Source organism: Maylandia zebra, linkage group LG12, assembly GCF_041146795.1.
Source record: "Maylandia zebra isolate NMK-2024a linkage group LG12, Mzebra_GT3a, whole genome shotgun sequence".
Taxonomy (NCBI): Eukaryota; Metazoa; Chordata; class Actinopteri; order Cichliformes; family Cichlidae; genus Maylandia; species Maylandia zebra.
Window position 1 is genome coordinate 28,858,195 of NC_135178.1, and position 15,031 is coordinate 28,873,225.

The 15,031-nt window shown below is 37.9% G+C and overlaps 1 protein-coding gene across 1 annotated transcript; it reads left to right on the forward strand.

Annotated features, from left to right (window-relative positions):
• The first annotated feature begins 249 nt into the window (after positions 1 to 249).
• On the forward strand, positions 250 to 8,544 carry paip1 (poly(A) binding protein interacting protein 1). Its single transcript, XM_004546987.3, has 11 exons — positions 250 to 677; positions 2,982 to 3,133; positions 3,251 to 3,448; positions 3,583 to 3,695; positions 4,128 to 4,239; positions 4,966 to 5,091; positions 5,206 to 5,312; positions 5,595 to 5,712; positions 5,830 to 5,884; positions 6,314 to 6,392; positions 7,465 to 8,544. The coding sequence occupies exons 1-11, from the start codon at positions 479 to 481 to the stop codon at positions 7,550 to 7,552; spliced, it is 1,347 nt and encodes a 448-aa protein (XP_004547044.1). The 5' UTR covers positions 250 to 478; the 3' UTR covers positions 7,553 to 8,544.
• Positions 8,545 to 15,031: the final 6,487 nt, after the last annotated feature.

Below are 15,031 nucleotides of genomic sequence, written 5' to 3' on the forward strand. Positions count from 1 at the left end.
AGCAGAGTTGTGCGAATTTAGTTTTTCTCATATAATGGATTTTCATTTAAATTTGCAGATGTTCCATAAATGTTAAATATACGTTTCAAGGCCTTTGTGCAGTAATCCATTCAAAAAATACATTACTGTTTTTAAGCGTTAAACGATCCCGTGCAAGACGGTATTTATTTCAGCGCCCACTTCCACTCCGTGCCACTAGAGGGAGGCAGATTTTTTTATTCTGGATAATCAGTGACAGCAAGTTTGTTGTTAAAGGAAGTGGCCGAAAAAGTTATGTAGCATTACACACTGATACTATCCGATAGAGAAAAGGCCACCATGAAAGAGAGATAGGACGCGTTTTACAGTAACAAAAAACAAAAAACAAAAAAACAAGCACTTGCCGCTACGCACGGAAAACGGCAGCTGGAAGGGCGACCGGAACATCTTCGTTTATATCAGATGCTGTATTAAGAGCCGAGGCTGACACCGAGCAGTCATGAACGAGAATTTCGACCGAGCTCCCGGAGCAGGGAGATCCCGTAATTTTCCAGCAGACCCCGGACTCATGACAGGCGCTGGGGACGCTGACAGCAAGACCCCGCTCTTCAACCAAAGAGAGCCGCTGAGACAGCCGCGAACAACTCCTCCTTTTACCGAGAACAGCATTGGCTCTGTCAGCGACATACCTGATGGAGGTACGGAGCTGTCAAGCAGCAGCTCAGCTAATGCAGCTAGCTGCATTCAGATTCGGGTATTTGTCATTTTAACTCAATGGCAAGGAGACCTAAAGCACAGAATGTGTTTGTTTGAGTGTAAATATTATCTGGTTGACATTTTTCCTCTGGGGAGCGCTCGGTTGTGATAAATCTGGAGTTGACATTAGCTAGCTGCTAAGGGAAAGCTAACCTTAGTGCTTTTCGGTTGGGAAATCCACGCGTTTGTTGGATTTCATGTGATCTTAGGCATCATCTAAATAAAGCTCGCACTTAGTCAACTCTGTCTTACTCAGGTTAAACTTGTGCTTGTACTTGTAGAGTTGGTTTAGCTAAAGTTAGCCCACCGTCAGCGCAAAAGGAGGAAGAACTAGCTTGGCACTGGGGAGGGAAGCAACGATTTAAAAAAGCTCACGAGACTCCGTAAACGTCCAGTTTTTGCACCACTAGAAGCCTGGATCTTGTTTCTTAAGGGGTTACTTAGTAAAGAGGCTTTCATGAAATTGTCAGAGGACCACACTTTACAGTAAGAGTAAGTCGGCTATCATGAATGTAAGTAATACTTGATGGAGGAAAACGCAGTATTAGTCATCTAAAACCTCACGAACTATCAGAAATACACGAATGGTGCACAAATGACAGGGAATGAGGTCATGAAGAATCCGTAATTCATATTTGTGGCGCTTCAGATAAAGTGGTGGTTTAGTTCCTATTGAAAAAGAGTGGTTAGCACCTTTTCTATGTTGATATATTTGTTTCCATTGCTAAATAGTCTTTAATCAGTAGGATTATATATTAAATAAAGAAATGACCTTTTTTGCAAGTATCTTCATAAGTCTGCGCTGTACCTAATCTGTAGCCTACATTATAATCAATGCAGTCCTTTTGTGGACAGTTAAATATCTTTATGCAATTATTACATTATACAGGATGTCCCATAATGATGGAGACACTTTAAATTCAAGTATCTTTGAAAATAATAATGATGTTAAGTGCAAATATTACAATTTATTACATATTCTTCATATTATCTAAGATTTATGAATTACCTTCCTTAGATGGTCACCAGGAAGAGAACATTTATGCACTTTATCCCTTTTAATCCAAACACAGCATCGCTTAGCATATAAACTGGAATGGATGCAGTCTCTCTGGATGCTTTGTTTTACCTCTGCAGCTATGCAGGATTTACCTGAATGCACACTTTCCCTGAGGTAACCACACAGGAAGTAGTTCACTGTGGATCTGGATAACCACTGAATATCACCGAATCTCAAAATTAAGTTTCTGCCGAATTGTTCTGCAAAGAAGATATCAGATACCTGTCAAGAATATATCACATTTAAATTGCCAGTGTGTAAATACACAACATTTCAAAGACAGACAAATGAACGTGCGCTGGTAAATTAACAATAAAATGTGTCCCAACATTATGGAACATTTGCATTCACTGCAGATTCTGCTGCCCTCTTGGCCAAATAGCTCTTGGAAAAAAGGAGAAAAAAAAAAAAAGAAGACATATTTACTGTCAGTGAGACTGAATAAATAAATACGTTAAAATCACTTTGCCAAAAGCTGATTGTAGTGTCTGCCTTCAGGAGGTAATGCTCTTTCTGCATCAAAAGAAGTTGTCATTCGTCAGCGATATTTTTGAGAAATTATATAATACTTTTTTTGTCAGACAATCAGTTTTGGGCACTACACACCAGAATCATTTACATATTTTAAGGTCAGATTTTTCATCATATAAATGAGTTTTGGCATCCCAGTGTTTAAATTGAGGTTGGGCTTCTCCTAAAACACATTACACCTTTTAATAGTGCAAAGTTAGTTCTGTTGAACTAACAGTAGACAAAGACAGTACCATGTCTTGGTCTTTGCTGTTGTTGTGTTGTTACACACAGCTAACATTCATTTCTCGTGTTAAGTTTTTGGACAGTGCTGCGTCTTATATTACCTGTTTTATTTGGTGGTCTAAATGTCATGTCAAATCTGTGTGCATGCTGCAAGCAACGTCCACCTGTTGTGTCAAAGGTGTTAAGTATTTTTGTTAAGGGAATCAAAAGTCCAAAAAAAGTAAAACAATGACAGAGACCATGTAGTGCTATATATTGTCCACTCGTCCAATGATAAAGCTTGTTCCTCAGTGTTACAGACCTTCTTTGTTGCCCCAAAGATTGTTAAAAATAAACCACATTACAGCAGTATTTTTTTAATTTCTCTTTTTTAAAAACACCTTTGTAGTCTCCCATAAAGCAAAGCCTGGAAATATTTTTGTTTTTCCAGATTATAGAAGACAAAGCAGACCTCCGCAGAGTCCAAATTACAACAACACATCTGCTTCAAGAGGTGGTAATGATGTGGATTCCATGATCAAGTCATCAAAGCTTTCAGCTAATGCTCCCGAATTTGTGCCTTTGGGATTTAACCAATATGATGTAAGAGAACAGTTTCGCACTACACATTGATCCTGATGCATTTTATGGTGATAGTTTTTGGAGTTATTGTTGAATTTTTCTCTGAATTTTCATGTTTTTCTTTCAATTTTTGTATAGGACTCCGCTTACTATGATGACAGCGATGCCTATTACGGCGAACCAACTCTGGCTGATACAGTCACAGACTTTCTTGGCCACCTGAGTTCCTCGCCAGGGTCCTTTGAGTCAGATGTTGAAGACATTACTGGTATTCTCAATTCCTGGGTTACCACTGAAGAGTTGTTGAAGGAGCTGGTGGAGCTGATCTACACACAGGTTCAGTCTTTAATTTTAGGCAGTGTATAATATAATTTAAAACCTTTAGACACATATTTACAAAATGCATTTACAATACATGCAATTTTGTAAAGGGGGCCTCACTAATATCTTTGCCTTTCTTTTTATTGCAGTCCACTTCTATTCCAAACTTCGCTTATACTGGTGCCAGGCTTTGTAACTACCTTTCCCATCATCTCATAATCACCCCGGCAAGCGGCAACTTTCGTCAGCTCCTTCTGAAAAGGTCTTTTTTTCCCCTCTCCTTCTGATTTGTATGTATAAAATTTGGACAAGCTCCTATGAAAAGTAAATCAAGATGTATATAACCATTTTTAACCACTGCACTGGGCAGGATCAATATAAAATAATACAAATTTATTAATTGTTATAATACTGGCACTCTCCATCTCTGCTTGTTGTAAGTAATTAGCTGTAATTAAAGATGGGAATTTTATTTTCTTCACTATTTCTGCAAAACTTTTATTTTATTTTATTTTATTTTTACTTTATTTTTTTTAAACCAACACTCCAAACTATGGGGTCAGACTTTTACCCTGTGACCTGCCTGGCATATAAATGTAAGAGTTAATAAACATATGTAAGGTGTACAGCACCACAGAATGTCACCCATAGATTCAGTTTGTGACTTCAAAAGTAAGAATGTTGTCTGTTGCAGATGTCAAACAGAGTTTCAACAAAGGGATGCAGCTGTTCGTGGAGAGCCAGAGACTCAGAAGAAATTCCACTCGTATGTGCTGTTTCTGGGAGAGCTGTACCTACATTTGGAGGTAAGAACTCAGAGTCGCTGCAGTCTCTCCTTTGGATTCTGCTTGTGTTGATAGCTGGGAGGTGTCTGCTTACCCCAGTGAGTCTTTTTCCTATAGTAAGACTCTATTGTTCAAAAGAGCATCTAGTGTTAGTAGTCCTTGGTCTGTTCTCAGCCTTAGTGAGCCTTGCGCAAGTGTGCATCAATCAGTTCTCCATCTGCTGCGGGTCCTCGTTTAGAGCTACAGATCACAGCAAAGAAAACAGTTGCTAGCTGCAGTCAGAAGAGGTTAGTTTTCAATCTTCCTGATGTCAGGAGAAGAGACTTAAGGCAGCTGATATAGACATGTTAACAAGCAATCTGGGCAACATCTCAGTAGGAAACCACAAGTATGGAAATGCAGGTTAGCAGTGACAGAGCTTTCAAAGTAGACAGAATGAATCGGCCATTAAATTTATAAAACCATCGTGTTTGCTCTCAAACAGATGAAAAAATGCCAAAATTAATCACCAAATATAATTTGAGTGTTTGAAATGCTGCATAGCTTAGTGTCCTAGTGTATGCAAGGTTTTCTTTTAATAAGCAGCCTCACTACTTTCCTGGCAGCTAGTTAGTAATCTTGTCTTTGGAGCTAGGAAGGAGCATCTCACAGTGTAAGTCCCAAACACCAGAATACTGACCAGATTACTGTCATCTTTTAATTGTGTCATTCACTTTTCCACATGTGTGTAAATCTTTTATCTTTTAGATAAAAAGTGGACAGGGACCTCCAGTTCGAGCACGTGTCCTACTAGGTGCTCTGAAAGACCTGTTGATCAGTCTGTTCTCCAGTCCTGTGGATGCAAATCTCATCTGCGCTGTCAAACTGCTTAAGGTGTCAGAGTTCAGTTGAAAATGTTACCAGATTTTTAATTTAATTTAATTTTTTCAAATCTTTTGATGTTTGTCCATCATTAATGGAGGAAATAAGAATGTTTTGAATTTGCAGTTGACAGGTTCTGTCTTGGATGATGCCTGGAAAGAGAGTGGAGAGTCGCACATGGGAGAATTAATCAAAAGAATAGAAGATATTGTTCTGGATGCTGCCTGCAGCAGGTGTGACAACCAGTCTGATCTTTTATGTACCGCTTCTTCTTAAATCGAACTTTGTAGTTAAAAAGAAAGACGCATAGTCGCCTCTGATGGTCACATGTGAACACGTTCATCAGGTCATCAAAAATCTTTTGATTTATTTTCGTGAAATATTCATGAAAATGAACACAATTTTCTAAATTTCTAAACTTAGGATCAAGGGAGCATGTGCCATAATTTAAGATTTAGCCGTAAATTGCCATATCAGCTTGATTAGAAAAGTTTCTTATTAATATTTCTTCTCAGAGATGTGAGACAGATGCTTCTTAAACTAGTGGAGCTGAGGTCCAGTGACTGGGGCAGAGTCCTTGCAGCTGCAGCAGCTAGCAGTGCCACACCAGACAATGACCCCAACTACTTCATGGTCAGTTTTAACTGTGGCATGCTCCTCATATCACTCTTTTTGGCTTTCCTTTAATTCTGCATCTTTCACTCCCTCTTTATTTCTTATTTTTCATGCATTTGTGTTTCAACCTTCCAGAATGAACCTACATTCTACACAGAAGATGGCACTCCTTTCACAGCAGCAGACCCAGGTCAGTCTACAGATATGTCCATGCATACAGAAAATTAAAAAATCAGCCCTTCATGTGGATATGCACACATCTGTAGGCAAGGGACTTTTTAAAATATATGTGCGTTTTTAAACTGGCTCTTTTCAAGTTTCTGTTTCCAGTCCACTTGCAGTCCTTTTAGGGATTGTCTAGTAGCGTTTGAGCAGGCTGTAGGTACATACTATTAAGTTCAAACAGCAGCATGTATTTGCTGAATAGAACAGAATCTTTCTATTAATTGTTCTAAATTTGACCCGTGCACAATTACGTCTGTGTTGTTCAACACATTTTTAAATGTTTTCTTGGCTCTCCTCAGTCAGGTCATTGTCCTGTATGTAATTTACATGCTGCTACTACTTTAAGTTGGCATACGAATATGATGCTGATCTTGTTATCTCTATGGTTTTACAGATTATGCTGAAAAATACCAAGAGATGCTGGACAGGCAGGACTATTTCCATGATGTATATGGTGAAAATGGAAATGAAATGTAAGTACCCACTGTAAATGTAATTGATAAGGATCATAAGGACTTATTTATTTATTTTTGGTTCCCCCCCCCCCTCTTATCTTATTTACTGAAGCTTCTTGCTTTGTTAACTAGATACACCTGTTAATTCTCTGCTAATGCATATAGAAATAGAGGAATACATATAGGGAAAATAACACAGAAAAAGTAGAAGTAGATAAATTGAAAGAAAAATACACTTAAAATGCAGTGTGACAACATAAATGTGGGCTTTAATACAAACACAGATAAAGTATTTGTTAAAAAGCTTTATTATTTTTGGTGAACCGGATTAATTTACTGGCTAATTTCTTAGTTTGACAGTTTTGCCCTCCATAGTCATTCACCAAATGCTGAATTTGCTGAATACAGCATTAGCATTTTTTTATTTTTCATTTTTGTACATCTGAATGCCCTTCAGGCGCACAATTAATCCACACATGTAATGTGTTGCAGACATCATTGTGGTTCTCTTCTCATCTAATATCAAACTCCTTGTTTACTTTGGCAAGTAAGAGTATGTAAACCTGGAGAATTACAAATGTGAGCCGCTAAGTGCAATCATTTGAGTTTTTCTGTAAAAGTATTACACCTTTCTCATAGTGCGCACACACAGTAACACTGCAGGTGCACTAATTAGCTTAATCTTCGTATCATGTTACCGTGGTGTCATTTAGACCACATTTTGTATGAATTCAACCGTGTCACCATGCTTGCACAACTTTGGTCATGTGATCGGATAGTAGCTTCCCAAGAGAAGTCATGTGACCACCACTGACCTGTGGGCCCCTGAGCTTGGCAGCTGTGTTTGACTGCCCCACAATGCAACAGGGCTGTCCACAGTCTCAGATTCAGTTTAGTCAGCAGCTGGGTGTGAAAGAGGGCTTAACTCACTCCTGCTCCCCCCCGCCCGCTCTTTCTCTCTTTCTCAGAGCTGTGTGTGTGTCTCTCTGAATATGCTTTGAAATGCCAAATACTTTAATGTACACATTTTACTTTTAAGGATCTTAAAAGTAACATCCATGCCTCTAAATCCCTTGTGTTGCATTCACAGATACGACTTTGAGGACGAGATGGAGCCAGAGATGATAGAAGCTTTTGAGAATTTTTGTTTAGAGTCGGAGAGGAAACGACAACAATGACGTGAGAGCGAAGAATCTGAAAGTCTGAAGCAGGCATATACTGTACTTTTCCCACTCAACGTGCCGGAAGAAAAAGAAAAAACTAGCATTTGATAGGCTCAGATTTTTATTTTACTGCAAGCATTTTAACAAAACGAGCTGTTCATAGTTGCATTAACGACACTGTTTTCAGTCAGTGTTGATTAGAAAAATTGGGACAATCAGTGGGATAACTGTTCAGAAGGTTGAAGAATTTAGACTTATTTTGACATGGAAGCTTTTTCTTTGTTCTTTTGAAGTAGCTTCCAAGATTTTCTTTCCTTTGCCTAAACTAAATGCCAAGAGGGAAGTAGTTTGCTGTGGATTTATTTTTTTTGTTGTTGTTGTTATTTTCTTAAAGGTGGATGTGTTTTAATCTAATGTGTGCATAATTTGTTAACTGCTAATTAATTCCCCCAGTCTATAGGTAGAGGCCAGAAAAACAGCATCACAGAGATGCTTTATTCTGATGTTAAATTCTCTGTAGATGAGTGAGTTGGTTGTTTTACTACGTATTACAGCCTTTATCCCTACTGTTGTGATATTGCATCACACCGTCAATATTAAATACTATATTTTGGGCTGTTCACCTATTCATCTGGCTGCAGCTAACTGAAGTGTTCCAAAGCTCTGTGGAAAGCTGTGCCAATTAAGAAATGTTGTATAAGAAAATATTTAAATTCATTCACAAACTGTGAAGCGAACATTGACACAGACCTTTGTGGAAAATTCAGAGCTTGAAAACTGAAATCTGCATCTAAATCCAATTGATTTCCTGAATGTACTTTCAAATATATACACATCTTGCAGGTCAGGGTTGCATAACTAAACTGCAGAAACGGACTCCTTGTTATCCCGAGACTGAAAGACTGTTTACCAGCAATCTGTGGCTCCCATAAAACGGAATGTTGTTTTATAGTTTGTAAATATTATTTATAGTATTGTTTGCCTGCAATAAATTCTTTATAATGTGAGACTGCATTTGCTTGATTTGTGTTTTTGAGTTTATAGTTGTTGTTTTTTTTTTGTTGTTTTTTAAGTGCCTTTATTTTATCCATATTTTTTCCTGTCTCAATAGTAAGTTTTGTGTGGGTGTTTTGTGTGTAAAACACACACAAAAAAACATTGAAACAAACATTACCTCACATCATTGTACCAAGGATGCACTGGAAGGAGACTGACCTAAAACAAGAGAAGCAAGATAAACTTACCAGTAAATGCGGACATCAAGCTGTTGTTAGTGTTAGCTTCCATATTCACTACTGTATTTGTCAACTGGGAGGGACTGTCTGAATTCATGGCTGTATATTTATGACACTTACCTGGACCTGAAAGGACATGAGAATTTTTACTTTGTGTGTATAAATACTAAAAGATATGCCTCCTAGAAACATCTTCTGAACAAACTCTGCCATCAGGTGGTAACTCTGTGTCAGTACAGTACTTGAGTCCACATCAATTTTCCCTAAGGGGACAATAAATCTCATCACATCCTATCAAACAACTAGATTTGATCATTGCTGACCTGTACTCATTGGTACGTCATCTGCTGCAACCAGAACAGTGCTCTACCAAACTTCAGAAACATGTTGTGCCATCAAAGTAAAGAGTTAGAGTCATGAGGCTTTGCCAGTCAAGAAGAATATTTTTTCTTTATATTAGTACAATGTAGAAGTTTCAACAGGGTTCACAATACAAATACTCCTGTTATATCATTTTTTGGTTATGATGGTGAAACAAACACTCATTGCAGTTGTCATTCTGTCAGTAAGAGGTGATGGCTCATAACAATTAGCTAAAGTTCTAGAAAGGTTTAGCTTTTTTCTTATTTGTATGATTGTTTTTGGTACTATACTATTGCTGCTCCTAATCTCTTGAACAATCTGCCCCTTAGAGAGGCCCCTTCACTGTCCATTTTTAAAACACGCCTTAAAACCCATTTTTACTCCTTGGCATATGACACAGTATGTAATATATAAATAAATTGCTTGCTTGCTTGCTATATACACACTAACATCCGTTTTTAGGTAGACTTGCAAGTACCACGGTTGACTCCCTTTTGCATTTAGAACTGCCTTAAATCTTCATGCCACAGATTCAACAAAGTGGAACATTCCTTGGAAATGTTGGCAATTTTTTTGTGTATCATTGTTTTGCACAGAGTGAGAAAACAGGCATTAAAAATTTCCATTTGCTCCATGTGTGATTGTTCCACCCTTTTAACTGTCTCCCAGTTTACAGATATGAAACTGTACAATTGTGATTGCTACCATTTGGTGAATAAAGTGAATAATGTTTGTAAAGTGAGTAAGTCATTCGTTGTCAGGGAAGTCCATGAACAACACAACACAACATTTAACTTAAATGAAGGAGTGGTGAGGTCTTTTTTTGTCTTGAGATTTTAAGTAATTGTGCAGACTAATTATTTAGTTTCAGTACTGGCCTTATATTATGAAGCTGAGTTACAAGGAGATGGATGTGCAGCAAATTGGTTGAGAATAGATGGTACCGTGTTTTCTACCAAACACAAGCACAAAATGACAGCCTCTCAGTCTCACATCTCTTTCATTTCTACATTTACATTTTTGGAAAACAGGAAAACACTATACTATATCATTAACCTCGATGACACACCAGAGATATTTTTTCTTGATGCAGTTAAACAGCTATTATGTTCTATGGAAGCATTGGAAAGCAAGTTTCATTCAGAATATATTTTGCATTTCTTTCTTGTCTGTATATTTAAAGCACTAGAGCCTATACACCCTGGACAGGTTACCAGTAACACCTATGGGCAATTTAGAGTTTCCAATTAACATATCCCCACTCCCTGCTTTGGACTGTGGTAGGAAGCCAGAGAACCCAGGGGGAACATGAAAACTCCACACAGAAAGACCCCAGCCTGATGGTGGAATTGAACTCAGGACCTTCTTGATGTGGCAGTGCAAACCACCGTGCCACTGTGCTACTGATGTTGTAGTTAAAGCGCTATGGTGGCCCATTTACGGGAAATGCAAGCCAACAATAATAACAACAACAGTTACAGTTTGAACTTTGAATGAAGCCAGTATTAGTACATACTTTTTAAAATATATTTTCAATTACTAATTCACTGCCATACCAAAAAAAGAGAGAGAGACTTTCTGGGTAGTAAACAGTTAGCATCTGCCAGTTGTTACCATTTTGGAACAAAAGAAGGAACATTTGCTTTCTAGTCTGCATAAAATGTAATGCCATCAAACAATTTTCTCACTTAAATCACATACCGTTTCAAACTGCTCTGCTAAAAATGAACAGCTCATGAGTACAGTTTAAATTTATGTGTCATCCAAATTTATGTGGATGTGTCATCCATAGAGGAAGCACACTGCATATGGCTGATATCTTACAGTTTTTTACAGACGCTAGGACACATTTCTCAATACTTAGGGCACTTTTGCAAAACTCCTCACACAGTTTTTTTTAAAATTATTATTAATCCTTTATTTATCCAGGTAAAAATCTCATTGAGATTAAAAATCTCATTTACAAGGGAGACCTGGCATCATAGCAACAAAAGTCACATACCACATAGGTATATAACATTTAGTGGTATAACAGTGAGCACAACAGAAGTCTATGTGGGCTAAACTGAGGATCAGTTATCATTGTTTTGGCACAAGATGCATTCAATGACTACATCTCTCAAATTTCATGAATTATTTTCTCACTCGGACACAGCAATTGCCAAAAATCTTTGTACGTACAGGACATTTTGCATGTACTTACATACTGTTTTCAAAACTGTTAAACTTATGGCCAAAACAATAACATAATGCAAAACTGAATAAGACCGTAAAATTCAACAGCAATATTTTATTGAAACATATTTTAAATCTAAAAATGCAGTTTAACCAGCCACAGCTGATTCTCATTGTAGATGAACATCTACACAGGTGTTACTCCTTCAATTTTTCAACTCCTTCAATTCTGGCATGCCAGAAGATTACAGTTTTTTCTGAATGCTTAAACCCTAACTGTGATTCCTGTAGCACAATCTCTAAAACTATTCAGACTTATAGCAAAACCACTCACTGAGTTTGCAAAACTAAAAGCACAAAAACTGCTTTGCACTCAGTTTGCAATTTTGTAACACACTTTGCAAAACTGTAGGCACAATTCATTGCACAACACTCAATTACCGAATTTCCAACACACTCCTAGCAAAAGTATACACATGTATGGCTATCATTAACACTAATTTGCCAACTGTCTGGCACACTTTCACATGTGAAAACTTCTTTAGATAATTAGTTCACTTTGCAATCAGCCTAAGCACTATAATACAGGTAAGCTGTGTGTGCGGAGTACAATGGAGGGAGCAGAAAGAGTGAGAAGTAGAGGAGGCCGAGGAAGAGGACGTGGAGGTGAAGAAGTAGGATGAAGAGGACGACAAGGAGGAGCAAGAGGAAGACGAGGAGGGGGGAGAGGAAGATGAGGAGGGGGGAGAGGAAGGGTAGGAAGAGTAAGAAATAGAATTGCTGATGACATCAGAGCTACAATAGTGGACCATGTAATCAACCGTGGAATGACCCTGAGGGTAGCTGGCCAACGGGTCCAGCCTAACTCGAGCCGCTACACTGTAGCAAGTACCATAAGGACATCTTGAAATGAGAATATGTTAGTACAGTCACTTCGCACAAAGATTTGTAGCACTGCCATATGCCAATGAGAAACACACCAATACCATTGATGTAAAAATACTGAAATTGTTACTTTACAGAATTGCTAGATGACCAGATGCTGGGGGCAGAGGAAGCATGTTCACTGCAGACCAAGTAACCCATATAGTCATTATGGCGATTGCAAATAATCTTATACTTGGAAATGAACACTTGTGTTTGTTTTGATGTGTTTGAATAAACACCAGTACTTGAAGTTTGGATCCCTCTATGCTTATGGATCTATGACAGAAGTACGAGCTCAAACTGACATAGCCTACCTTGTGCACAGAGAAAGCAAAAGCCAGATGTGTTTTGTATTCATACCATCAGTGTGCAGTTGGCGCATTGTGTGCTTAGTAGATGATGGCTTGTGTGTACTGTTTGATACGGAAACACCATTTTTACGAAGGTGTGAAGAGTTAATCTAGCTGTGTTTGCTTTTGCAAGAGAACTACAATGTTTTGATTATTGGGTGACAGGTTTTCTTATTTGTGTGAAGAGTTTTGCAAAATTAGCCAATAGTTACAAAAAATGTGCTTAAGCAATCAGAAAAAACTGTAAGATGTGATGTGGATGGGAACCTGTGGCCAAATGGAGAAGACCGAGTAGATTAGCATTACTATTGTATGTGTATCAGTGGATGGTGTGTATACAAATTCTTGTATTTTGGGATTACTTAGTGCAAAAAACTAAAAATACATAAACAAATATTGACGAATTCTGCATGATGTCTGATTCATTCCAGTAACATATATTGAAATTATAAACAGAGATGTGTCCTTGTTTTACACAAGAAAACACTGTGTAATGCTACATGTTGCTAGTGTTTTTTAGGTCATTGTTTTGTGGGTGACAAAGTGTGTTTGTCGGCTGTCAACCTTTGCTAGTGTTCTGGAAGAATGAGTTTATTTGAGACCTGAATAAAGTGTTTTGGTAGTTGTAGTGCATTTTGAATGTGAAATGAACTGCTTTGCCAAGCTGAAGGTCAGTTAGGAGAATTGTGTGAAGAGTTTTGCAAAAGTGACCTAAGTATTGAGAAATGTGTCCTAGCGGCTGTAAAAAACTGTAATCTACAAACCACTTGCTGCTAACTCATGACTGGCATGAAATAAAGCTGAGAAAAGAATCCCCCTGTTTGCTTAGTGCTGTTTTTTTTAGTTGAAAATATATATGTACAAATCTTGTATATAACTCTACATATCTATTTTTGGTCACATGACAGGATAGTAACTTCATCCAGTCACATTTCCAACAGCAGTCTGTGCGCAGTCATTGACTCGTGAGCCCCCTGTGAGCCTGCTGGATGTGACTGTGTGGCTCAAAATGCAACCGGGCAAACAGGACCGGAGATTCCCATTGGTCAGCATTTGGGTGTGAAAGAGGGATTAGCTCTGTGCTAAAATCCATTCACCCAGAACTTGCTTTCATTCCTGTATTCATGTCTCTGCCATCCTCTGCATAACATGTTTTAAATTTAATAACTTGTCAAATAAACACAGAAAACTGCAACAAATGTCACATGTCAGAAAATGACACAAAGAGCACTTGCATTTCTGAAATGGCTTTCTTTAACTTGGGAAAAATTAAAGATACTTTAAAAGAGTTTAGGAGTTTGGTCCTCAAATTTCAACAAGTGGTTGATAATGTTATGATCTGTGTGCAAGTGCTATAAGCAGGAAATAAATGAGATGTGTGCTCAGTTTGTAATTTGCAAGTGTGAAGCAATACTGTGGATATTCATGAAGCTTCAGTACATAGAGAAACAAACCAGAGAATGACACTACTGACCTGACTTTAAATGGGAATGTATGTTTCTGGTGGAAAGTTGCTCATTTGACAGAATTTTAGCGACTCATGTAGAAAGAGTTTTTGAGAATATATTATTTTGAAATGTTTTGACTGTAGTCACAGGTGTAGTGGTGCTGGCACAAATATCAACAAATTGTATCTCAAACCCTGGAAAAACACACAATAAAACCAAAACTACCTTTTTATGCCAAGATGTAACAAAGACAAACAAATAAGGAAAGCAAGTTTACGTTTAAAAAAAACACATACGTGTGACGGCGGGCTACCTCATCCTGTGAAACAAAAGGCTTGGCCTGTGATTACAAATCGTCTCCTAACATCCTGACCAACTTGGAATGATTCATGAGTCGCCTTGGAGGGGATTTTCAATGACTCTCCCACACTGCCACATTCTGTATGTGCCTGACAGGAAAATAAACTGCTGGCTCGTCTGTTTCAAGATCCTTCCTTAGATTGTTTAGCATTACTTAACAAATTTAACTCTTTTAAAACCTTCGATACCGCTTTTGTAAAATAATATCTATAAATAAACGAATGTAGTATCCTGTTAAAGGTGGGACCCTTTAACAGATGCGGTTTTCTTTGTATATATGAGACCGATGAGTCAGTTATTAACTTTGGGAAAAGTTGCACTTTCAGTTTCTTATCCCAGAAAAGAAGCCTGCCCCCTTCCAGGAACGTCTTCACATCACTACTACAGAATTTCTTAAACTTGGCAATTTTGAACTCTAAAGGTGCTCCAGCTCAACAGATGTCTTACATTTGTCATGCTGCGCAAACAAAGGAGGTAAGACAAAGGTTTAGCTGTGAATACTGGTATGCATTGTTTCTTCCAGTCTTTGTGAAAATAACTGAGTAAACTGATATAAATAAAGGAGTGGGTGCAGAAGCCTGTTCCCACAGAATATTTGTTTCATTTGCTTTAGGTCATTTACTGCTTTAGTAGTTT